The sequence below is a fragment of the Aspergillus pseudoviridinutans genome (genome assembly GCF_018340605.1).
Source record: "Aspergillus pseudoviridinutans IFM 55266 DNA, scaffold_9, whole genome shotgun sequence".
Lineage (NCBI taxonomy): Eukaryota > Fungi > Ascomycota > Eurotiomycetes > Eurotiales > Aspergillaceae > Aspergillus > Aspergillus pseudoviridinutans.
This window is the reverse complement of record NW_025091289.1, coordinates 1,130,190-1,154,536: the sequence shown is the minus strand read 5'-3', so window position 1 is coordinate 1,154,536 and position 24,347 is coordinate 1,130,190. Positions and strand designations below refer to the sequence as shown.

General features: G+C 49.7%; 10 protein-coding genes across 10 annotated transcripts; 4 read left to right on the top strand and 6 right to left on the bottom strand.

Annotated features, from left to right (window-relative positions):
• Positions 1-960: 960 nt before the first annotated feature.
• On the top strand, positions 961-2,538 carry Asppvi_011225 (WD40 repeat domain-containing protein; the record flags this gene model as incomplete). Its single annotated transcript, XM_043307059.1, has 3 exons — positions 961-998; positions 1,088-1,253; positions 1,339-2,538. 3 exons carry the CDS (start codon positions 961-963, stop codon positions 2,536-2,538), a joined length of 1,404 nt encoding a protein of 467 aa, XP_043162994.1.
• A 733-nt stretch (positions 2,539-3,271) lies between these two features.
• Asppvi_011224 (uS17 family ribosomal protein) lies at positions 3,272-3,946 on the bottom strand (the record flags this gene model as incomplete). The annotated part of the gene is made up of 1 exon (XM_043307058.1): positions 3,272-3,946. The coding sequence occupies one exon, from the start codon at positions 3,944-3,946 to the stop codon at positions 3,272-3,274; it is 675 nt and encodes a 224-aa protein (XP_043162993.1).
• Positions 3,947-4,666: 720 nt separating this feature from the next.
• On the bottom strand, positions 4,667-6,485 carry Asppvi_011223 (glycosyltransferase family 20 protein; the record flags this gene model as incomplete). Its single annotated transcript, XM_043307057.1, has 5 exons — positions 4,667-4,826; positions 4,883-5,222; positions 5,282-5,652; positions 5,712-6,084; positions 6,182-6,485. 5 exons carry the CDS (start codon positions 6,483-6,485, stop codon positions 4,667-4,669), a joined length of 1,548 nt encoding a protein of 515 aa, XP_043162992.1.
• A 1,466-nt stretch (positions 6,486-7,951) lies between these two features.
• Asppvi_011222 (putative metallo-beta-lactamase domain protein) lies at positions 7,952-9,058 on the bottom strand (the record flags this gene model as incomplete). Its single annotated transcript, XM_043307056.1, has 4 exons — positions 7,952-8,373; positions 8,454-8,813; positions 8,873-8,885; positions 8,975-9,058. The coding sequence occupies 4 exons, from the start codon at positions 9,056-9,058 to the stop codon at positions 7,952-7,954; spliced, it is 879 nt and encodes a 292-aa protein (XP_043162991.1).
• A 913-nt stretch (positions 9,059-9,971) lies between these two features.
• acoA (aconitate hydratase ACO1) lies at positions 9,972-12,818 on the bottom strand (the record flags this gene model as incomplete). The annotated part of the gene is made up of 5 exons (XM_043307055.1): positions 9,972-10,238; positions 10,301-12,245; positions 12,355-12,374; positions 12,452-12,529; positions 12,783-12,818. The coding sequence occupies 5 exons, from the start codon at positions 12,816-12,818 to the stop codon at positions 9,972-9,974; spliced, it is 2,346 nt and encodes a 781-aa protein (XP_043162990.1).
• A 1,236-nt stretch (positions 12,819-14,054) lies between these two features.
• On the top strand, positions 14,055-14,540 carry Asppvi_011220 (putative C2H2 finger domain protein; the record flags this gene model as incomplete). The annotated part of the gene is made up of 3 exons (XM_043307054.1): positions 14,055-14,095; positions 14,177-14,356; positions 14,426-14,540. The coding sequence occupies 3 exons, from the start codon at positions 14,055-14,057 to the stop codon at positions 14,538-14,540; spliced, it is 336 nt and encodes a 111-aa protein (XP_043162989.1).
• Positions 14,541-14,651: 111 nt separating this feature from the next.
• On the bottom strand, positions 14,652-16,088 carry Asppvi_011219 (putative mitochondrial carrier protein; the record flags this gene model as incomplete). The annotated part of the gene is made up of 4 exons (XM_043307053.1): positions 14,652-14,840; positions 15,118-15,448; positions 15,523-15,862; positions 15,923-16,088. 4 exons carry the CDS (start codon positions 16,086-16,088, stop codon positions 14,652-14,654), a joined length of 1,026 nt encoding a protein of 341 aa, XP_043162988.1.
• Positions 16,089-16,369: 281 nt separating this feature from the next.
• Positions 16,370-18,984, top strand: Asppvi_011218 (DNA-dependent ATPase RAD54; the record flags this gene model as incomplete). The annotated part of the gene is made up of 4 exons (XM_043307052.1): positions 16,370-17,071; positions 17,136-17,219; positions 17,267-17,390; positions 17,438-18,984. 4 exons carry the CDS (start codon positions 16,370-16,372, stop codon positions 18,982-18,984), a joined length of 2,457 nt encoding a protein of 818 aa, XP_043162987.1.
• Positions 18,985-19,592: 608 nt separating this feature from the next.
• Positions 19,593-22,891, top strand: Asppvi_011217 (VAC14 family protein; the record flags this gene model as incomplete). The annotated part of the gene is made up of 10 exons (XM_043307051.1): positions 19,593-19,660; positions 19,726-19,888; positions 19,947-20,117; positions 20,185-20,866; positions 20,922-21,724; positions 21,779-21,883; positions 21,939-22,057; positions 22,112-22,191; positions 22,248-22,407; positions 22,459-22,891. 10 exons carry the CDS (start codon positions 19,593-19,595, stop codon positions 22,889-22,891), a joined length of 2,784 nt encoding a protein of 927 aa, XP_043162986.1.
• Positions 22,892-23,747: 856 nt separating this feature from the next.
• Asppvi_011216 (uncharacterized protein) lies at positions 23,748-24,068 on the bottom strand (the record flags this gene model as incomplete). Its single annotated transcript, XM_043307050.1, has 2 exons — positions 23,748-23,950; positions 24,041-24,068. The coding sequence occupies 2 exons, from the start codon at positions 24,066-24,068 to the stop codon at positions 23,748-23,750; spliced, it is 231 nt and encodes a 76-aa protein (XP_043162985.1).
• Positions 24,069-24,347: the final 279 nt, after the last annotated feature.

The following is a 24,347-nucleotide window of genomic DNA, read 5'->3' as shown; positions in this document are numbered from 1 at the left end:
ATTCCACCGGAAGTGGCATGGCATGACAGAACAGAAACAGTCGAAGCGCAATATGCAGAAAACTATACAATGACACCAAGAGCGACGAGTAGCCTCAGGCTGGACAGCAAACTGCCGTTGACTTCACGCAACAGAAAAAGACGAAAGTGAGTCGCACCTTAGAGGGGTTGTTTGCGGAGGGGTTTCCTGTTGTGGATCTTTCAAGTAATGGTCAGTCCTGAGTAGTGTATCAAGACAAGCACAACTGTCACCTGAAGAGATAAAATTAATCCCTTCAGTCAATCTTAAATCTCCTCTTCCGGTATCTTTGACGAAATAAGAGGATGAAAGGGTGTGGTGGATTGTCTAGGAGAACATGCCAGTTGAGGCAGACGATGATTGATAGAATCGGACAGTAAACAACCAACAAGTCGCTGTGGTGATTTCGCGACCCAAGGATTGGGCGGAGTGGCTGCCTTGGCATTCAGGCCCGCAGGAGCACATGCCCAACTTTGCTGTTTGTGCAACTAAACAAACAATCTGAGGATTTGTCTCCCCCACGGTCGTTTCAACCAGCATCATATCAATACTTAATTCTTTACGTCCGGGCTCGATTCTGTGCTATCACCACTAAACACCTCTCGCCCATCACATAAAGTATATGCACCCGCTCTGACGACAGATACTACTTCCACGTTGCCCCCTCCCCCTGCGTTCTCACCCCCATCCCCTCGGTCGCAAAACAGAAACCCTCCCCCTCTTGACATCGAATTGCCTCACCGCCCGGCTCAGGACTATCATTCGCATACAAATTCCTGGATCAATTGCCAATAAGATCCAGCTTAAAAGACTTCGCTTTTCCTGCGGACGATCGCACGGTATACCGATAAGGAATTTATCTGTCTCGGCCGACGAGGCTACAGCAGTGCATGCACAGGGTCGACTGGTTTGGAGAGACTGCGCACGAAACTGCCGTTGATCATGAGCCAGCTACTCACGGCGCGGCAGGCAGAGGAGCTGTACGTCATTGCTCCTGGGTTACAATAACTGAAAAAGACTGAGGAGGAGAGGGTTGTGACGCTGACATCGCTCAAATTGTTCTCCATAGACACAAATCCATTATCGCCTATCTCTCCTCGGTGAACCTGACTGAGAGTTCCGCTGCTCTGCGAGCGGAGCTAGGCGACTCGGTTTCCATTGATGATGCGACGCTCAAGAAGTATGAGGGGCTATTAGAGAAGAAATGGACCAGTGTAGTCCGTTTACAGAAGAAGGTTGGTCCCTAGGACTTGCGCAACCTTGTTTTGCGTAATGAATGCCCGATAAAGCTGACCATCGTCACCCCTTCGGGCTGATCAGATCATGGACCTTGAGTCCAGATGCGCTGCACTCCAGTCAGAACTAGACTCTGCAACGCCTACTTCACTATTGCGAAAGAACCAGGATCCTACATCGTGGTTACCGCGATCCCCTGCCCGCCATACACTCGAGTCCCACCGACAACCTGTCACATGTGTTGCTTTCCACCCAGTGTTCTCTTCCCTCGCATCCGGCTCAGACGATACGACGATTAAGATCTGGGATTGGGAGCTTGGGGAACTAGAACGGACTGTCAAGGGGCACACCAAGGCGGTACTAGACGTCGATTATGGTGGGCCCCGCGGCGGTACACTTCTGGCGTCCTGTTCATCCGATCTAACAATCAAGCTATGGGATCCATCTGATAACTACAAGAATATAAGGACTTTGCCAGGTCATGATCACAGTGTCTCCTCTGTGAGATTCATTCCATCTGGCGCGGCAGGCTCGCCTATGTCGGGGAATCTGTTGGTTTCCGCGTCACGAGACAAGACTTTGCGGATATGGGATGTAACGACCGGATATTGTGTGAAGACATTGTCAGGACACGTGGACTGGGTGCGAGCCGTTGCGCCTTCTCTCGACGGAAGGTTCCTCTTCGCTGCGGGCGATGACCGGATCCCTCGCTTGTGGGATCTATCATCTGCGGAAACCAAATCCACATTCCTCGGGCACGAACATGTCATCGAATGCGTTGCTATTGCTCCCGCCGCCAGCTATCCACATCTTGCGGTTCTTTCCGGCTTGAAGAAGCCGCCCCCGGCTTCCTCATCGGCTGAGTTTTTCGCCACTGGGTCTCGAGACAAAACTATCCGGCTATGGGATTCACGGGGCAATCTTATCAAAACGCTTGTGGGCCATGACAACTGGGTTCGTGCGCTGGCTTTCCATCCAGGCGGTAAATATCTTCTATCGGTTTCAGACGACAAGACCATCCGCTGCTGGGACTTGACCCAGGAATGCAAGTGCGTAAGGGTCATCTCTGATGTCCACGGACACTTTGTCACATGCCTGCGATGGGCACCACCATTAATCAAAGATGGGGGAGCGAATGGAGAGTCAGAGACCAATGGGGCACCAGCGGCCACCGCGGCAACAAATGGTGTCAGACCAGATCCCACCGCGACCAACAAGATCTCAATCAGGTGTGTCATTGCCACTGGCAGCGTCGACCAGAAAGTGCGAATTTTCGCAACCTGACGACGTGGACCGATCTGTGCCGTTGTTCTTTAGACAACGACGGAGACGCATCAGAAGATGAATGCATACGAAGACGAAGAAGCAAACTTATGGACATCATTCAATTGGAATGACATCTAAGTGAACATGGCTCGCTCACTCGGGCATGGAGTTGGTTTCCATTCTGTGATACCAGTATATTTTAGGTGGAAGCGAGGTCTGATTTCCTTTGGGCTAGAAAGCTGTACTACCCTTATTACCTTCTGTATTGTCTTTAATCCTGCCAGTTTTTGGGGTTGTTGCATGGACGGATTCTACCTTGGTTCAAACCTGCGTCTTTCCTCGTACATATTTTACGGCCCTTTTCTTTCTTGTTGATCGAGATTCAAGATACCTTTCTGCTGTGATTGTTCTATACTGCTGAATCCATTTTTCAATCAATACATTGCACCTACCACGTCACTCTTTCACTTCAGTCAGTCTTCCAGTGGTAGTGAACCGTCTGAAGCTAAACAGAAACAATTATCACTTCATAGCCAGTTTCAGCTCGCAAAAATAAGCAACGGAAGATGAGGCAGGTCTGAATGAATTCCTCGCCATTTCGGTTTGTATTTTGACGAGCCAATTGTCCAAAGAGCAGTAAAAGAGCACGAATGTTCACAGTATAATACACTTTATCTCGCAAATCCCTATACAAAGAGTCCCATATCCCTCATACAAATACTAATCTCGAAGACCTCAAAGACCCTCCACTTCACGCACTAAGATCACCAACTCTCTCATAAATCAATGCCCTAATCCGTCCAACATGCTCCTTCACACCCTGCACCTCACCACCCTCCGACCTCCTCGCCTCCCGCCGCTGCCACTTAGCAGCTCTCTTCTCAGCACGCACGGCGTCGCGCTCCTCGCGCGTCATAAGAGGCGGACGATCCTCAATCGCACTCCCAAACGGCGCCACAATCCGCTCAACCACATGCCGCACATTGCGACTCTTCGGAAACCCGGACGAGAACTCGATGACATCGCCCTCACGCAGAGAATTGCGGGGGTCCGCGACAAGATAGTGCGTGATCTTGGGGTAGGACTTGCGAAGGTACGGGTCCCAGGTTGTATGGCGGTGGCTGACGCGGACGGTGCGGTCCATGCGGCCGACGGAGACGACGGTGCCGGTTTTGAGGGTGTAGGGGTACTTGCGGAGGGAGGGCGGTGCGATGGTCGACGAGGGTGTGAGTTCGGGAGCTGTCTGTTGTTGTTTGGCGACTGGGACTGTGGTTGAAGCGGTGCGTCTGAGGACTGTTGCGCCTGCGATGTTGTTTAACCGTGTTGGCTGGAGGAAGGAAGCTTGGGTTGAGGCGGTGGTGATGGTTGACCGGGGGATGCAGGATCGGAGGGGCTGAATTGCCCGTATGATATTGCTGGGTGGCATTTTTGTGCAAGAGATTGATCTCTCCGAGATCTCAAACGACCGTGATTATGTTGTTGAATGGGGGGATGTCCGTTCGGTTGTTTGAAGAGGTGAGAGTGGAAAGTCGTGGCCTCGGGGGACCCGGGAAGACTAGAGCACAGTCCCCAGTATATCAATTCGGTGCGAAAAAATGCAATGAGCACCTGGATATTGACAGAATCGGCCTATATGGGATCGTGATGTCTACGTTGAAATCCGCGGACGGCGGAGTTGCCCAAGAATTTCTCCATTGGTGTTTGCACTGTTTGTCAATTTCAATCGCAACGCCAACATGTACAAAGACACACCTTCAATTCGTCTTTACGCAGAAAGAGTATAATTGATGTGAGTTGAGATCAAAGTCATTCTGATAACCCGAAATATAATAGAATAAACTCATATATCGAAAATTCGAATCTGAATGAATGAAGAGGCCCCTAAGATAAACAAAAACACCTTATGGGAGTGCTTAATATACAAGACGCCAAAACCTCCCACCTGTCATGCCTACCCGGGCATAGGAATCTATTCGTGATCATTTTCTTTGGTTGTTTCCGTTCCAAAGACTCTGTTATAATGAACACAAAGCATAGCAGAGACAGAATTCCGTCCGCGCCTAACTCGTAAACAGGCGGGGAATCTTCCTCATCCCATCAAGCGATCCCAGCTCTTCATTCTCTAAGCGAAGAAAGAATGGCAACTTCATTGTGCCTTTTGAGATTCGTCAGACTCTCCAGAACCATTCGTGGGCTTCTCAGCATCAGCGCTTTCAGACAGCTTGGCCTTTCGCGATTGGAATTTCCCAGCTGAATGCGCAGATATTCTGTTCAGCTCGGTAACAAACGATTGGCCCCAGAAGGCGCTTGATGTCGTCAGCTCAGGTTAAGTAGATCAGTGACGGAGATATCGAGAACCTACCTTGTATATTTATTGACATACTTGTCCAGTTTGGAGAAGTTGAGGGCTCTTTGCTCATCACTCATGGTGACGGCCTCTTGGTAAGCACCAGCTAGCTCTTCCGTGTTCCACGGATTGATAATTATACTGCCGTTGAGACTCTGGGCCGCGCCAGCGAATTCTGACAGTACAAGCACACCATGTCGTTTTTGTTGAGACGCTATATACTCGTATGCCACCAAGTTCATGCCATCTCGGGTCGAAGAGACGATGCAGGCATCGGAAACCGCATACAGAGCAATCAGCTCGTCAAAGTTGACTGACTTGTGCAGGAAATGAATGGGCATGAATTCAACCGTTCCTATATCCGCCAGTCAGATATTGATGCCCAAGATAAGATGATGGCTGCTGAGCACCCACCGAATTTACCGTTAATCCGCCCAACCAGTTCATTCACAACCGCTCTCAAATTTTGATACTCCTCAACGTCTTGTCTACTGGGCACTGCGACTTGTACCAGCACGACTTTGCCCACCCATTCCGGATGATCACTGAGGAAGACTTCGAGAGCGTGCAGCTTCTGGGGAACTCCCTTGATATAATCGAGGCGATCAACACCCACCATGAGCTTCACGCCCTGGAATTTCTGCTCGAGCTGTGCTATCCGTTTCTGGACTTTTTCCTTTTTGAGACCTTCCTGAAACTTCTCTGGATCAATGCCAATCGGGAAAGCACCGCAAGCGATGACCTTGCCCTGGAACTCTATTCCATTAGGAGTGGTCGCCAAGCCCCTGTATATATGTTAGCTGCTTCAAGTGTCAATCAACATCAAAGGCGGCCTCAAGCGTACAGTAATCGCGAGCATGCGCTCAGGAAATGTCTCGTATAATCATATGTGTGGAACCCAATGAGATCGCAGTGAAGCACACCAAGCAACAGCTCGTTGCGGACGGGGAGGATTCTGTAGATTTCGCTGCTAGGGAAGGGAGTATGGAGAAAGAATCCGATCTTAACGTTTTCCTTGCTATCTCCAATCTCCTCGCGGAGCATTTCAGGAAGAAGCATGAGGTGATAATCATGAACCCAGATCAGGTCTCCATCTTTGACTTCTTTCGCAACGGCTTTGGCAAAAAGGCGGTTCGCTTCCTTGTATGCCTCCCAGGCTGATTCGTCAAATGTAATTTCGCCCGGATGGTAATGGAAAAGTGGCCACAGGATGGAATCTAGACAATAAAAGATGCTGTCAGTAGTCTATTCTGACTCCGCACTGCAAGCCTAAACTCGCATACTTCAACAATGCGTGAGAACTGGTGAACTAACTGGAGAATCCATTGTAGTGCCGATCTGCGAGTTCATCATCAATGAATACCGGAATCGCTCCATATTCGTCCTTTAGACGTTGTTTGACAACAGGGATTTCCTCTTCGGGAACCTCCAATCCGGGCCAGCCGTACCATTGGAAGGTCGTAGACTTGGACAGGCCGCTAAGACCGCTGACCAGCCCGCCCGAGGACATGGAGAAGTCATACTTGCCATCCTCCGAGCGCTTTATAGTAATGGGGAGCCGATTGGAGACGAGAAGCAATCTCGCCTCGTTTTGGGTGGAGTTCTCGAGTGACGGCATAGCGTATCAGGATGTGTGGCTGCGGGATATCGGACAGGCACAACCGGGAATATCTGATCGGACCGGCGACAGAATGTAATTGAAGTTTATTCCTATCGGAAACCCTTTTAGAGAAAGAACGCGACGCTAAAGAGAAGAAAGGCAAGTCAAAACAGGTGACGTTTAACGGAGCGTAGGAGTATGCCGTGAATAAGGTGGGGACGATCTTAAAGAGCAATCCGACAGTGAGGGGAATGAAGGGCGCCGATAAGAGCGCAGGGGGGACGAACAGTCTCAGTCACCAATGCTGGATGAACGTAGCCCTCTCTTGTTGTAGCTTTGATTCTGGATAGTTCACTCACGCCTTGAACGAAGAATTCGCTGACGCTCCTGTCTCTCAGACAGCAAGAAGAAACAAGCTGGAGGTTGGCGGGGAAGAGTGACCTCAGAGCCCAGCAAACAGCCAAACGCGCGGACCAACGGACCCAGATTTGGGCAAAAAGACTGGTGGGGGGCAAGAAAGCGGCTTGCTCTTCAATAACGAGTTCATCGACTGCGAGATTCGGATGGGATATATGATATCAGGGCCAGTTCGTTGAGACCAGAAGAGAGAGAAACATAAAAATACTGGTTTGATCCTCCTCAATACAAGTATTGGTTTGATACGAAATAGTGATATTAATAACAATAATAGGCAGTGAGATCCAGGCGGAGGGGTAACCGGTTAAAACCAGTTTAGTCTAGATAAGTGATAGGTAACAATAAAATATGACTGCTCGGGAAACCCATACTACTGCAGGTCTCCAGGCCTGTCAATTCGGGCACTTGCAGTGCAGTATCAGAGGTAACTTACAGTATATGATGGTAACCCAAGGTTTGTGGCAATGTGCCCAGCCTAAGTCTGACTAACTGGAATGTCGCCTTGGACTTCCCGACCAGTCAAGGAAGAAGCCCTCGATGATGCCAACACTTCCAAGAAAAAAGATAACGGCATCAGGTTTTCCTTACCAAAGAAAGAAACAAATCCCGCCTACAGTCCATTCTTTTTCCGGTCCATATGTCGCATCCTTTAACAACTTCCTTTCATGGGTCGACCACCAGTCGTCTCGTATCGTGGGTTGATGACGGGCTGGCGGCGTAATCATAACTCCTGCATGTTTACTATCACCTGTATTTATATGAGTGAAGTAGGCGCCCAACAGGTGGCGTTTTTGGGAGTCCAATCTCTTAATATGGGTCCACATGGCCTGGCATCTGTTGCAACATTAATCTAACCTCTTCTTGAAATTCTTGCATACTCGGTAGATTTTGGGATCAGGCCGGAAGCACTTTCACTGGTTAGAAGCATTGTCTGTCACATTAAGCTACTACTAGATATCATGTATATATCACGATATTAATCGCGCATACAGCAAGCTGTGAGACGGATTTGAAATCAAGCATCCGCTGCCGAGGAGTAGTGTGTCGCCATCCTATAATCAATCGATTCACAATGCAGACTTTCCATTGTCTATGCTCCACTTCCCCGTCTCTGTGTCATGGACTACCTTTCCTTCAGCCTCCAATTTCATCAGCACCTGCAAGACACCATGCGAAGCAGGCAAGTGAAGACTTTCGGGAACATTCCGGTAGATAACTTTGACTAGTTCGAGGGGGGTCCATGAAGCCTTGCGTTCTGGAGAAGGTTCATTATCCGGGACGTCAAGCTTTCCATACCGTAACACCCGAATAACTTCTTCCTCACGCTGCTGCCGATGGTTGATGTACTCGGTGATCTTCGTAGATGCATTCTCTATCACTGCACCGTGGCCTGGATATCCGCGGCCTGAGACCCGATTCTGCATTCGCTGCAGACTGGACAAATATACTATGAGATCTTCAAACACTGCTGTCCCGTGACCCAGCACGTCTAAAAAGCAAAAGTGAAAAAGAGGGTCAGCCGCAACGGTGAACATATAGAACCACCACCTAGTGGAGAGTAGGACTCACTATCGCCAGTGATAATGGCGTCCTCCTCTTCAAGAACGAACATCATATGGTCCACAGTATGGCCTGGCGTATGGTACGCCTTCAACGTAGCGCCTTCAACGCTGAAGACTTGGCCATCTTCAATATCAAGCTGACCTTCATCTGGTTGGTGCTTGTAAACCGTCACTTGCGGACAAATCTTGAGGAGGTCGGGAACGCCATTGACATGATCGTGGTGCCAGTGTGTCAGGAGTGCTTTGTGGACTGTCGCATTCTCCTTTGCTAGCACGCCTTTGAGATGATTTGCCCAGGACGGTTTGCCCTCGCCGGTGTCGATGAGTATCCGCTGGTGGCCCCGTCCGATTAGATATGTGTTTGTCCCTATAATATCTGGCATGAGATTCCTGCTTCGTTTTAGGACGTTTGTGTAGACCACTCACCTTGCAGCGTGAACTATAAGATCGATCGCATATTAGCTTCGACCCGGGCCATTGATTTGTATCTGCTTCTGCGCGAAACCTTAAATTCAAGAATGCACTCACCTTCCCTGGATTTCCCCCCAGTATCCGGACTACTGAAGCGCTGAGCCTTTCCACTTCTGCGAGCGGGACAAGTTGTGTAGCCATGGTTTAGGAAGTGATGTTAACGATGGTTGATATATGCGGAGTCTGCTTGCGAAGTTGTTGGGTTTCACAAAGGCGCTTACGAAATGTGTTTCTTTATCGGATCGACCGTCGAGTTTTCAGGAATAGCCAGAGAATATCCATACAAACTGGAAGCAACTATAATGCTCCGCGGTCTACAATTTGTTAATCGCCATTTCCGATATTAGGTAGGTTCTCTTTGCTTAAGCCAGAGTATGGAGTAGAGAGTGGTCCCTTAGTAGCCGAGGTAGTGTTCATTGCGGGGTGCTAAGCTGTCGTCAGGCACGCTAGTGAATTTCTGTTGGTTTCCGTGTATTATCTGTACAGCTTCCAAATTGCTCCAGCTTGAAGTTGATAACATCTTTTGAGGCATTTACAAATAGGATGGCTCTCTCCAGGGACTTGGCACATGGGAAGCAATCTCGCCTTTCCACATATCACTTTACCAGACAGGGCAAACTGCTACTAGAAGATATGGGTCACGAAAATCTGGCCTTGAACATAGAAGAAATGACTTTGGTATGCATGCGATCCCTAACATACAATAGCTGTGTGCAAAAAAAGAAAACGGAAGCCTATATCCATAGAGCCCACCCAAAACTCAGGATGGTAGAGAACAACAAGGAAAACTTCGATGGTAACAAAGAAACACAAAGCGTTAGAATTTTCAGAACACCGTCTTTACCATCATGAACCGTGAAAAGCGGGCTCAAAGGCCGCTGTCCACTCCCCAGACATTGCGAACTCGAGTCAAGTGCAGGATACATAGCACTAAACTCAAGACGCTCAAAACGATGTTCCCAGTGATCGCTAGGAACACTCAAGACATAATTTACAAACCTTCGACACCGTAATGCGGAGGGTTTAGCCTTCAAGCGGACTGTCGCTACTAAATTTATTTGGTACCGGACTTGCGGGCCATGGTGTTAAGGGCAGAGCCATCCTTGAACCACTCGATCTGAGACTCGTTGAAGGTGTGGTTCAGGGAAACGTCGAAGGGAGCGCTGCCATCCTTGGGGTGAACACGGAGAGTCATGGGCTTGCCAACCTCGAGCTGGGTGCAAAGAAGGTCGACGGTGTCCTCAGGGTTAATTTTGTCATAATCGGCGGGGTCAGCGAAGGTGAGAGGAAGCATACCCTGCTTCTTCAGGTTGGTTTCGTGCTGTAAAAAAGAGAGTTAGCCTTAAATGTGCAAGTGCAAAATGATGAAGCTGAAACACTTACGATACGGGCAAAGCTGCGGGTGATGATGGCGAGACCACCAAGATGTCTGGGCTCCAGAGCGGCGTGCTCACGGGAGCTTCCCTCACCGTAGTTCCAGTCGCCAATGACAACCCACTTAACACCACGAGCCTTGTAGTCACGAGCGGTAGCAGGAACAGCATCGTACTCGCCAGTGAACTTGTTCTTGACAGAGTTGGCCTTGCCGTTCTCAGCGTTGACAGCACCAATCAGCATGTTGTTGGAGATGTTGTCAAGGTGGCCACGGTACTTCAACCATGGGCCAGCCATGGAGATGTGATCGGTGGTGGTCTTGCCCTGGCACTTGATGAGGATAGGGATGCCAGTGGCGTCCTTGCCATCCCAGGGCTCGAATCCAGCAAGGAGCTGCAGACGGTCACTGGTGGGAGAGACAGCGACGTTGACCGAGGCGCGGTCGGCGGGAGGAGCCTGGTAGGTGTCACGGCCGGGGTCGTAGCCCTTGGCGGGGAGACCCTCTCCAGTAGGAGGCTGGAGCAGGAACTCATTGCCGTCCTTGTCCTTCAGCTTGTCAGTGAGGGGGTTGAACTTCAGGGTACCGGCAACGGTCATGGCGACGACAAGGTCGGGAGAAGCGACGAAGGCGTGGGTAGCAGGGTTGGCGTCGTTACGGCCAGTGAAGTTACGGTTGTAGGAGGAGATGATGGAGTTAGGCTCGCCCTTCTTGACGTCCTTGCGGTCCCACTGTCCGATGCAGGGACCGCAGGCGTTGGCAAGAATGACACCACCGAACTCCTCCAGAGTCTGGAGCTGGCCATCGCGCTCAATAGTGGCGCGGATCTGCTCGGAACCGGGGGTAACAGTGAAGAGGGACTTGGCCTTCACACCATGGTTAAGAGCGTCACGAGCGATTGAGGCGGCACGGGACATGTCCTCATAAGAGGAGTTGGTGCAAGAACCGATCAGACCAACCTTGAGCTCCTCAGGCCACTTGTTGGTCTCGACAGCCTCCTTGAACTTAGAGATGGGGGTAGCAAGATCAGGAGTAAAGGGACCGTTGATGTGAGGCTCAAGCTCAGAGAGGTTGATCTCGATCAGCTGGTCGTACTCGGCGCCCTCGTCCTCACGCAGCTCCTTGGCGTACTCGCGGGAGAAGTCACCAATGTGCTGACGCTTGGTAGCCTTCAAGTAATCGTACATGCGGTCGTTGAAGGGGAACATGGATGTGGTAGCACCAATTTCAGCACCCATGTTACAGATAGTACCCATACCAGTGCAAGAGAGAGTTTTAACACCAGGTCCGTGGTACTCAATGATAGCACCAGTACCACCCTTGACGGTAAGGAGGCCGGCAACCTTCAGGATGATATCCTTGGGAGTGGTCCAGCCGGACATCTCACCGGTAAGCTTGACACCGATGACCTTGGGAGCCTTCAACTCCCAGGGAAGCCCAGCCATGACATCGACAGCATCAGCACCACCGACACCAATAGCAGCCATAGCAAGGCCACCAGCGTTGGGGGTGTGAGAGTCAGTACCGATCATCAGACCACCAGGGAAAGCGTAGTTCTCCAGGACGATCTGGTGAATGATACCGGAACCGGGCTTCCAGAAACCGATGTTGTACTTGGCGGTGGCACTAGCCAGGAAATCATAAACTTCCTTGTTGATCTCGTTGGCACGAGCAAGATCCTTCTCACCTCCAACCTGGGCCTCGATCAAGTGGTCACAGTGGACGGTAGTAGGAGTAGCGACAGAGGGCATGCCAGCAGACATGAACTGCAGAATGGCCATCTGAGCGGTGGCATCCTGGCAAGCGACACGGTCGGGGCGGAGCTTCAGGTAGGACTTGCCACGCTCAATCTCCTGTCCGTGAGGGTCGTCAAGGTGAGAGTATAGAACCTTCTCGGCGTATGTGAGAGGACGCTGCAAGCGACGACGGACAATGTCCAGGTTCTCGGACATCTTCCTGAAAAGTTGATGAACATGTTAGTAACTCAGTGATTAATGCTGATTCCCAGATTCTCCGCATGAGCGGATTGTTTTGGGCTGAGTGCAAAAGGGCGTTTGTAGCATACTTGTAGTTGATGTAGTTACCCTGGCGGATACGTTAGCGGATCCGGTTGCCGTAACGAGCTAACAGCAGCGCTGGACTGGCCGAACAAGACCACTCACCTTCTCAGTGTTGGCCATCTCGACCTTCTTGTCGAGAGGGGAGTCACCGACAGTAGCGAAGGCCCGGGTCCCGAGGAACTACGCAAAAGATCAGTCAGTACATCTGCACTGTTGGTCAAGTGGCCATGACCACGATTTGTGAGTTGCTCTCTGGAGAACAGCGCGGCGAGCTGAGATTATGGGATTCTTACAAGTCGGGACTTGGGGGCCTGTGAGGTATCATGTCAGCTTCTGGAGAATTCATATTTTGGTGGTGTCCGATCCATCCTTCAATGCATCGCACATGACTGCAGATACCTGAAGGATGAGCTCGGAGCTGGAGTTCACTTACCAGCGCACCGGCGCGCGCAAGCCTTGTGGAGATCATGATGGAAGCTCTCTATGTGAGTTGGGCAATGCCGCAATACATCCAACGAGAGCGAATCCAAGCAGCAACAACAGCCAGCTGCAGTAAAGAATGGAGTGGAGTGGGAAAGTAAGTAAGAGAAATGAGTTAAGGATCAAAGGGAGATGGAGCAGATAAAAAGGAAGCTTGGTGTGGGAAAGAATTCTTGATGAACCGGAGAAGAGGACCCGTAACCGCTCGTGACAGTACGGCCATACGTTTTCGGTACAATCGGCGCCCACGCTTGCGACCGGAGACAAGGAAAAATGGCTGGAAGCCCGCCTCCATTATTCTACTAAAGCTCACCATACACCAATGATCTTGATTACAATTGGAAAATTTCTCTTGGTCTTAAGACCGGAGGCCTCCAAAAATTGATCTACAGGCTCATCAGTTGTGTTTGACAAGGGTCCATCATTAATGGCCTTGCAATTTGGCTGCCAGCCCTAAGCAGTAACTATGTAGCACCCCYATGTCCAAACTTCGTTACAAAAAAACGGTATGGATTGATGTAATGGGTTTCACACCTAAGCGGCCTGATGCCCGTGCTTCCACTCTGGGGCATGTGAGACGGAAATAGCGCTGGGCCAATCATGTGGCAAGGATTATCTATCGTCACTCTGATTCTGTACTGAGGTAACTCAGCAGTGGTCCACTGGCTTCGATTGTAGAAAAAGCCTGAATTCCATGACCCTACAGCTCATCCAGGTCAAAATGATTACTTGGTCCTCTCCACGTTGAAGAATAGTACAGAGAACTTGTGTCCCATTCTCCAGGGGCAACCATCTTGACAGGTGTCCACCGCAGATACCTCAGAAAGCGGCTGTTTATGGGGCTAAGATCATTACTTTACCTGGATCGCAACTGGACGATGCTAGGACGGAGCAACATGCCGAAAGGAATGAAAACGTCATAAATTACGGAACGTGGAAAGATGTTGTAATGACTGTATGGGAGTATGCAATTGAAGCCGAGTCTGAGCCGAGGCCTACCGAAGGGGTACCCGCGGGCCAGCGCCAAGCCCAACCAGGACTCACGCCAATCAAAAGCGAGTACTTCGAGAAAATCCCTCTTTATGGAGAGAGGCCGAAATTTCGAGACAGTTGACCCGCTTCCAAAGGCCTAAAACTTTTGCATCGTTCCGTATATCGGTGATAACAATTTTGTGACAATCTCGTGAATAGTGTCCAGACTACACTAGGTCTGCAGATATTCAAGATGGGAGCTGTGAGGAAAATCAAAACAAAGCGCAGAACAAGGTACGATATACAGGAACACACTCATCACGTTCGTCGATACACTTGAAGAACCAATAGCTCTAACATCATTCGTCTCTGTAGGGACTACGATCAGGTCCGAGCGGACATTGATTCTCCCAAGCACCTTACGCAGTACAAAGCCACCAAGGACGCGGAGGATCTTCCAGGTCTAGGAAAGCATTATTGCGTCGAATGTTCGAAATGGTTTGAGAGCGAATACAACCTGGTCGCCCATACCAAGGGCAAAAACCACAAAAGAAGGTCGGTAATCGTAAACGGCGCGAACGCCTTCTTGGACCGATCACAACTGACTGAGGGATGCTTGGACAGATTGCGGATGCTGCGCGAGGAACCTCATTCACAGAAAATCGCAGAGGCTGCTGTCGGTCTGGGTACCGACAATGGGTTGCGACAGCAGGAAACGGTCGTTGACATGGAGGACTAGACAGCCTATAGCCTAACGGTCATCCTCAACAAAGAACAACCTTCGATAGATACCCTATCTTCGACCCTCTGTCCAGGCTGCAAACTCGGCGACAAACTCTGCACGACTGGATTACACCTTCAGGTTATTGCCGTTTGCTTTGAAGGCACAGCGAACCTCTTTCGTCCAATCAGCAAACAGGCTGGGTCTGAACCGCACATGAAACCACATGTTCCGAACTTCGCCAGTTATTGGCGATCCCAAAGCCGAGCAAACCAATTCCGGTTTGCGGTGACCTTCAAATCGCCGGTTTTCGGCCCCCTACCAGCATTGGCCCACATTTATTTGGGTCTTAGTATGAAATTTATTTACTAGCTGCAATAAATACCAGATACAGCGGTATAGCCTACAGGTTGATCTTAAACATAACAAATGTGCCTTCTACTTTATACAGTACTTCCAGTAACTCCAGCAACACAGCTCTGTGTCTGATCGCAAGGGCTGTTTAAATATTTCATGAGCCATTCGTATGTTGCCCACTGTTGCCCATGATTAGCAAATGCCACTTCGTGGTGATGACACTGTTGAGAACACATACCTGGACAGCGTTCACTATGAAAGCTCTCAAGCTACAAATTCCCAGGCCTCGATAGAAGGCTTTCAATCCTTCGGATCGATACGCGGCTTTGGCGATCTGGTAGGAGTTCAATGTCTGTGGGTTGCTCTGTAAATGTATCAGTGGGCGGGACTCGGGTGTTGTTGCAATTGTCTGCGCCTGCAGTCTCGTCTTAATCATATCCAGCGGGTAGACAGAAGCCCATGTGGTCACTCCAGCAATGCCTCCGCAAAGAAGTACTTTCAGAGCAATGTCATGCGCGTTATCATTTTCGGAGGCCATAAGACGTTTGCAGTACTCGTAAGACCAGAAACTGTGGGTGGCATAGGTAAATAAACGTCTGACTAGAACTGGCGGGGAAAGGTCTGGGGGAAGCATTGTGCATACTAAAATCCGTAGCCAATCGAGTCTCTGGCGCAAGTAATCACTCCTCCGAAATAGAGACCCGTCAATCCTCGGGTCCGAAAGATGTCCTTGGCGACTGTCCACGAAGAGATCCCAGGGCGAGTGTCAAGTTGCGCTCGGCATTTGATGAACTCTGTAGGAGATGAGACCGTCCAGCTGGCCACTCCGCCAGCAGCACCGGCAAGCCAGATTTTGTAAAGCGAAACGCCGAAAGGGTTTGTGGGATCCTTTACCGAATCATCCATAAACAACAATGAACGATTGTAGGCGACAAATAAAAGCGCATTAAGCGCTCCATATCCCAGTATGGGAGCAGCAGCACCTGCAGAATACTTATGTCAGTGCTTATGGCAGGTTCTGCATCGTGAGAGGGCCAACCAACCTCGCACAAGGGAGCTCACGTTCTCAAAGGAGACTATGTTCCGGCTTGTTGATCCAGCTGCATCAGCCCCGCCAGCTTGTAATCGAACCTTGACGACATCTAGAGGGTTGCCGATTATGATTCCAATGGCCCCACTGAGGTATCCTGCCCAAAAGTCCGACGACATTGAGGACAATCTCTCAAGGTCCAGAGCTTGAGCAGTGGCTACCTACATCGTTGCCTTGGATATTGATCCTACCACGGTTAATGGCGGGGTGGGCTACAATATCCGCACGTGATTGCGTGGTACTTTGGTGTTCAGTCAACAGCGGAGTCGCGCCAAGTATTGTGGACAACGCGTCGAGCGGCAATCTCCAGATCGAGCAACCTTGATTGATGAGCGCAGACAGCGACAGGGCAACCCAAGAAGCCATCAATGTTAGTACCTCCTAGGCCCTGTACGTCCCAATGAGCTTAGCTGACAGAAATAGGTATCGCCCGCGACCAGCCGTAGGAATCGAAGGTGGAAACACCCCGTTATCCAAGCCACTACAGAAAAGCGTGTCATCCAACTCGATAGACCGTCTGTCGAAGCCTTTTAAATGTCCGGGGACTGCCACCCCTACGCGAACTTCAGATAAGCCTGCGAGAAAACGAAGGAAAGTCAACTATGCAGGAGCAGATGGGGAGGTGGAGGACAACACCGTCAAGCCATGGACCAACGAAGAACGTCTTGCTCTTGCGACAAGAGACGCGAATAAATTCCCCGTCTTCAAAGTCAAGGACAAAGAAACCACCTTTAAGCAAAGATTTCGAATCCCTTTGATCAACAAGTCCTCTGATGGATATAATCCTTCGAGACCAGCTCCCACTTTGGGAATGAGGCAAGGCGCCACTTTTGTTGTGAAACCACTACATGATCCCAGCGGAGAATTTGCGATAGTTCTATATGATCCGACCGTCGACGATATTGATGAGCCTCCGGACTCGAGGCCCGAAGACAAGGATACCCAGGAAACTAAAGCCAAGCTGGATGAGCCGCTGATGCACAAGAGCCTAGCAGATATACTCGGGCTGAAGAAGAAGGTTGAATCTCGTCCTAAGGTCCCAGTGGTCATAGATCCCAGACTGGCGAAAGTTCTGAGGCCGCATCAAGTGGAAGGTGTAAAGGTAATGATTCTCTCCACATCCACCCGACCACGGATCCCAGAAACTGACCCGTCTTTGCCGTAAGTTTCTTTATCGCTGTACAACCGGTATGATAGATAAAAATGCGAATGGTTGCATTATGGCCGATGGTATGGGATTGGGCAAGACTGTATGTCGCACCTTCTTTCGTATATTGATCAAGCCTAACATTGACAGCTTCAATGCATTTCCCTGATGTGGACACTTCTGAAGCAATCACCGGAAGCAGGAAAGACGACAATTCAGAAGTGTATTATTGCTTGTCCCTCCAGTCTGGTTGGAAATTGGGCCAACGAACTCGGTAAGCGACAAGTCCTTTGCGTTAGTCGCTTATATTAATATGAGTAGTGAAATGGCTGGGAAAGGATGCAGTAACGCCATTCGCGATAGACGGCAAAGCCTCGAAGGCAGAGCTCACCTCCCAAATAAAGCAATGGGCAATCGCATCCGGGCGGGCCGTAGTCAGGCCTGTTCTCATAGTTTCTTACGAAACTCTTCGAATGTATGTCGATGCATTAAAAGACAGTCCAATTGGGCTTCTTCTGTGCGATGAAGGCCATCGACTCAAGAACAAAGACAGTTTAACATGGACTGCTTTGAACAGCCTGAATGTGACTCGCCGTGTGATTTTGTCTGGTACCCCCATTCAGAATGATCTCTCGGAGTACTTCGCTCTACTTCATTTTGCCAACCCAAATCTGCTGGGCTCGCAAAACGAGTTTCGAAAGAGATTCGAAATACCTATTCTAAAAGGACGAGACGCTGCAGGAACAGAGGAAGATCGGAAGAAAGGCGACGAGCGCTTGGCAGAGTTGTCCGGTATTGTGAACAAATTCATCATTCGCCGGACGAACGATATTTTGTCGAAGTATCTGCCGATCAAATACGAGCATGTTGTCTTCTGCAATCTTTCCCAATTCCAGCTTGATCTCTACAACCATTTCATTCAAAGCCCCGAGATCAAGAGCTTACTTAGGGGAAAGGGAAGCCAACCTCTCAAGGCCATTGGAATATTGAAAAAGCTATGCAATCATCCGGATTTACTTGATCTCACTAGAGATCTTCCAGGTTGCGAACATACGTTTCCCGAGGACTACGTTCCACCTGAAGCTAGAGGTCGAGACAGAGATGTCAAATCTTGGTACTCGGGAAAGATGATGGTTCTTGATCGTATGCTGGCTCGTATCCGTCAGGATACCAATGACAAGATTGTTCTCATCAGCAATTATACCCAAACTCTCGACTTGTTCGAGAAACTCTGCCGATCGAGAGGCTATGGCTCGTTGAGGCTGGACGGTACTATGAACATAAACAAGCGGCAAAAGCTCGTCGACAAATTCAACAATCCAGACGGTGAGGAATTCGTGTTCCTTCTAAGCAGCAAGGCCGGAGGCTGTGGATTAAATCTGATCGGCGCAAACCGCCTTGTGCTGTTCGATCCAGATTGGAATCCCGCTGCAGACCAGCAGGCCTTGGCTCGAGTTTGGCGTGACGGACAAAAGAAAGATTGTTTTGTTTATCGTTTTATTGCAACTGGGTCGATTGAGGAAAAGATCTTCCAACGTCAATCCCACAAGCAATCACTCTCATCATGCGTCGTGGATTCAGCTGAAGACGTTGAGCGGCATTTCTCGCTGGAGTCACTACGCGAGCTGTTCCAGTTCAAGCCAGAAACGCGAAGTGACACTCACGACACATTCAAATGTAAGCGATGCAGACCGGACGGAACGCAGTACATAAAGGCTCCAGCCATGTTGTACGGCGACACCAGTTCCTGGAATCATTTTGTGAATGACGGTGAGAAGGGCCAGCTCAGTAAGATCCAAGATCTACTGATACGCCAGGAGACTGGTGAAAAGGATGTGTCCGCCGTCTTCCAATATATTAGTCATTAAGGCTCTACTCTCAGGCCGATTCTCGCTTGGAGCCTTCACGAACTTTCATGTTAGATTTTGGAGTTTTGGGGGTCATGTTGATGCCTTGTTATGGTCCTCGCGGTTACAGCGATTACGTACTCAACGTAACTTGGAACACCATAAGTGATACGACATAGAGACATAGTTGAATACAATTTCCCGCGGATGCATATATAAGTCGTACGTTTGAAAGGCTGTATGTCAAGGGTTTGTTGTACCGCTAGACTCGAGCGTCTATGGTCGGCGCTAAGGCCTGTCTTTGATGGTTGACAACTACGTCACCTCACGTCCACTAATATACCCCCATCAACTCTGCCAACGCATCTACGCTGAGAGTGCTCCCCACATTGCTATTGCAACGACCAGGCGCGCGTAAGCAGCTGACTTAGCAGTTTTGCAGCCCTATTTGGTTCTGACCGTGCAGAGGGTGAAGCCTGGTATTGATGGTTTTTCTATAGCTACAGGTTGTTGAGCTCGAGTTTCCGATTCACCGCCAAAGTCTAGCCAGAAATCGTCCCTCCACCATGAGCACTATTTAACAGAAATTCGAGAGTCGAGAACTCATCAAGTCTATGTTTATTTGAGCTATGGATCATTCGATTCAGCGCCTGCTGAATGACAAGCTCTATGATCGCAGAAAACAGGGAGCTCTAGAGTACGGTTGACCGATTGTCTCCAGGGGAGTCTTTGACCGACAGGACACTGATTAACCATATTCAGGCTCGAGAAAGTCGTTCGCAATGCTGTTTTCCGAGGAGATCATGAAGAGATCCAGAAAATTGTCGATCAGCTTTGTCATGATTACGCCTACGCCGTACATCAGCCGCATGCGAGAAATGGTGGTTTGATCGGTTTAGCTGCGGCTTCAATAGCGCTTGGATCCGTGAGTCTGTTGGATAGGTTGCAATGATATCGTCGGTGCTGATACTGGATTGAATCAGGAGGGCGTTGCGCCATATCTAAAAGAGATTGTGCCACCGGTTCTTGCTTGCTTTTCCGACCAAGATGCCAGAGTCCGATACTACGCATGCGAGAGCATGTACAACATTGCGAAAGTCGCAAAGGGGGAGGTTCTTCTTTTTTTCAATGAGATATTTGACGCTCTGAGCAAAGTAGGTCGTCCCTAGCTATTTTCTTGTTTTCTTGCGTACAACTGCCACGGTCTAATCTCGATTTCAGTTAGCTTCCGATTCTGAGCTTTCTGTCAAAAACGGTGCGGAGCTCCTCGATCGACTTGTCAAGGACATTGTTTCGGAATCTGCTGCCTCCTACATATCAGTTTTGCAATTATCAGAGAAGCATACGGCAGACCCTGATGCGCAGGAAGAGGTCGAGCTTCCCACTGCGTTTTCGTTAGCCAAGTTCATACCCTTGCTGAAGGAACGGATACACGTCATCAGTCCATCCACCCGCACTTTCTTGGTGTCATGGTTGACCTTACTGGATACCATTCCCGACCTGGAACTTGTGTCATATCTCCCGGAATTCTTGGGAGGATTAATTGAGTTCCTTGGTGACCCGAACAGAGACGTCAATGTCACCACTCAGACTCTTCTCGACAGGTTTTTATCCGAAATCAAGAGGATTGCACGCCTCAAGAAAGGCATAGAAGAGAGTCGCAAAGAGCAAGGGAGCGACAACAGACAGTCGGCCGCGAGTGATAGTGTCAGCACCACTACTGATCACACAGTAGCTGTGGACACTGAACGCAGTGAAAATGCTATCGAGGACTCCGAGCCTGAGTCAGACCTTGAGGAAAATGACTTGCAGGCTGACGGAGACTGGATCCCAGGGCAAGATGTTCACATCGACTATCCCAAGATTTTGGACATCCTTGTGGGGTTTGTCGATACCTCATTCGGTAAGCAAATTGAGTGGTACATTATCCCGTAGTCGCAAACTAAACACCGAGTTAGATGAGGAGATGCAGTTAACTGCATTACGCTGGATTGACAGCTTCTTCGAGATTAGCCCTGAAGATATCCTCCCTTTCGTCCCGCGTCTCTTGACACAGGTTCTCCCAGCAATGTCTAGCGGTTCAGACCAAGTGCGGCAGGCCGCCAATCGCGTCAACACATCATTGCTTGAGTATATCGTCTCCTTGTCTGAGGATAGCACCGAGGAAACACGACAGGGTCCCCCTTCCGGACCAGTATCCACCGCAAGCAAAGAGCTTGTGGAGAGAAGAGCATCGACACCAAGTGGTCGTCGATCTGTCGAAACGTCCACGAGTGATTCGAAAAAGCAAGCTTCTCAACAAGATCTCTCCAATGAGCAGACACCTCGTAGCAGTGTGATATCTACACCAATTCCTCCAGCGGATCTGGATTATGCCGCTGCCGTCAACTCGCTGACTTTGCAGTTCCTGAATGAGAACGAAGCGACAAGGGTGGCTGCCCTGTCTTGGTTGATTATGTTGCATCGGAAGGCGCCAAAGAAAGTGGTGGCATTTAACGATGGGACATTTCCTGCACTGCTGAAGACGCTGTCAGACCCTGCGGAAGCTGTTGTCACAAAGGACCTCCAGCTTCTTTCACAGATCTCGAGGAACAGCGATGATAGCTACTTCACATCTTTCATGGTTAATTTGCTTCAGCTCTTCTCCACCGACAGACATCTGTTGGAAGTCCGAGGCAACCTGATCATTCGACAACTCTGCATGAATTTAAGTCCAGAGCGCATCTATCGGACTCTAGCAGACTGCCTCGAGAAAGAAGAAGTTAGTTTCCTCCGGTATGCAATGTTTCCAGGTGCTGACTGGTATGTTGTCTAGGACATCGAGTTTGCAAGTATCATGGTACAGAATTTGAATAATAACCTGATCACTGCACCTGAGCTATCAGATCTGAGAAAGAGGCTAAGGAATCTTGACTCCAAGGTAGGACAATCTCTTGAGTCGGCGGCTTCAAGCAGTTACTGACGTATCCCGAAAGGAGGGTCAGATGTTCTTTGTCGCTCTGTTCCGGTCATGGTGCCACAATGCTGTTTCTACATTCTCCCTCTGTCTGCTTGCGCAGGCTTATGAGCAGGCTTATAACCTTCTTCAAGTCTTGTACGTTTACCGGTCCATTCCCCCATCTCTGACGGTGACTAACGTAGAAACCAGTGCTGAGCTTGAGATGACTGTGAATATGTTGATCCAAATTGATAAACTGGTTCAGCTCCTGGAGTCGCCCGTCTTTACCTGTTAGATTCCATCCTACCTATATGACCCCTCGAATTTTGAGACTAAGGTACAGCAGATCTTCGTCTCCAGCTCCTCGAACCAGAAAGATACCCGTATCTGTACAAGTGTCTCTACGGAGTTCTCATGCTCCTCCCTCAGAGCAGTGCATTTGCTGCGTTGAAGAACCGTCTAAACAGCGTTAGCAATATTGGCCTCCTGCACACCGGCCCTCGACTGTAAGGGAAAATTTCACCTGGTGCAAGGATCCTGAGCTGACAAAGAACCAGTACGAGTATGGCTTCATCCTCATCATCAGGCTACGAACGCGCCACTGGCAGTCGACTGAAAAGCCGCGAGGAAAATACCATCCGGTGGGTCGAACTCCTCGACAAGTTCAAGTCCGTGCAGGAGAAAGCCCGCCGCGCGCAACGTGCCTCACAACGGCAGTTCGACCAGGACGGCAGCACCGCAGGACTACGAAACCCGTCCCTCACTGCCGCCCTGTCCGCCGCTGCAACAGCCGACAGGGGCAAAGAGCGTGGGCTGCCGGACTCGCCTCGCGGCAGCAGACCGGACATTGGGGGCTCGGGTGGGCGCAATAGCCCCGGAGACTCTGCCACACCTAACCGTGGCTCGCTCCTTAGCGGTACGCAGAGGAATAAGTCGGGGCTTCCTAATCTCGGCCGTCTAGGTATTGGGAGCAGAAGGTCCAAGCGTTGAGAGAAACTAGCGTTGTTTGCGCACAATCAGGCTGTGTGCTGTTCAACATTCTAGAGTGCTTCAACATGATGATGCCATTTGTGCTTCAGAGGTTTCCGGCTGTCCGCCTCCTTCTTTCACGCATACCCAATTGTCTGATACGTGGAGTGTCGTTGACCCAAGTGCACGTGGTTCGAGAGCCAGACTTTATCTATACCCAGTGATATCCATACAGATGACGTTACTACAGTTTACTTGTGTATTTATTGCAGTACTTGTGGAACAGCAAGTAGGGTTGTCCAAAGCTCTAGAGTGATTTGACTCAGAATATTCGAGTATAAACCCTATGCACAGTTGTCCAGCGCTCGCCACGGCAGAAAACGCACTCCGTATAAGTCATTGCGACGACTCGCTAATTTCGCATACACTCACGTATAATAAAGTAGAAGAGGAAGATAGAATGTCCAAAAAATCGAAAAGGTCGAAGAAAGAGTAAGTTGCGGGAGTGTCATGTTCCCCAAGTCAAATCTCCGAGAGAGGAAAGAAGATCATGCAGAGATGGTTGACAGGGAGGTAGCCCAAGGGGTAAATTGGTATAAGAAAGTCAAGTCATCCAACAAGGCTGGCCAAGTCCATTGACTTGGATCTAAAATGATCACAGATCACGAGTGGGAGGGAAGTAAGGGCGCCTGTCTTCTAGGTCGCTTCGGGGCGGGCCGTCCGTCCCCATAGAAGAACGCGAGAAAATCGAACAGCAAGCATTCATATGTGATCGGAAACGTCATCATATCCTCTGCACAAACATAATGCTGAGAATATACAAGGGCAAATGGAAAAAAGTGGAAAAGAAGAAAAAATTCCGCGTCAGATCGGTTCGTCACCGCCATCGCGACTCGGAACCGGAACCACCCCAGGTTGGGGTCTTCCAGTAACTTCCTGTTGAATGCTTGGAGACGGTTCCTGTTGGCGAGTTCGAGCCGTTGGAATAGACATATTCGCCGTCGACGTATTGGACGCCGGAGAATGTGCTGCGGTGCTTGCGACGGGCATAGCGCTGCTCTAATCTGTAGAGCTCGATCTCTGCGGATGGAATGTTAGGAGACACATTAAGTTCGTAGTTATATTCAGAGGGATATGGAATTATAGCAGCGAGGATTTGAATGGACTTACTTGCTTGCAACTTCTCGATGAAACCCATTGTGTCTCAGAGGGACTCGGCTTTGACTCGTTATCGATCACAAAGAATCGGAGATTAATGCGGTACTCGGATTCAAGACTGGCCCACGGTTGTGATGGTACCGTTCCCAAGGTATATGTATATATAAAAAGAGGTAGATTTATAAATCAAATTTAAGAGGTTGAATTCAATTGAGAAAGAAGACAGTACCTCTCAGGGGAAGGCTGAGAGAGAAAGTAAGATGAGGAAAAGAGGGGAAAACGGCGATAGGACGGAATCCAAGAAGAACCTTGGGGAAGA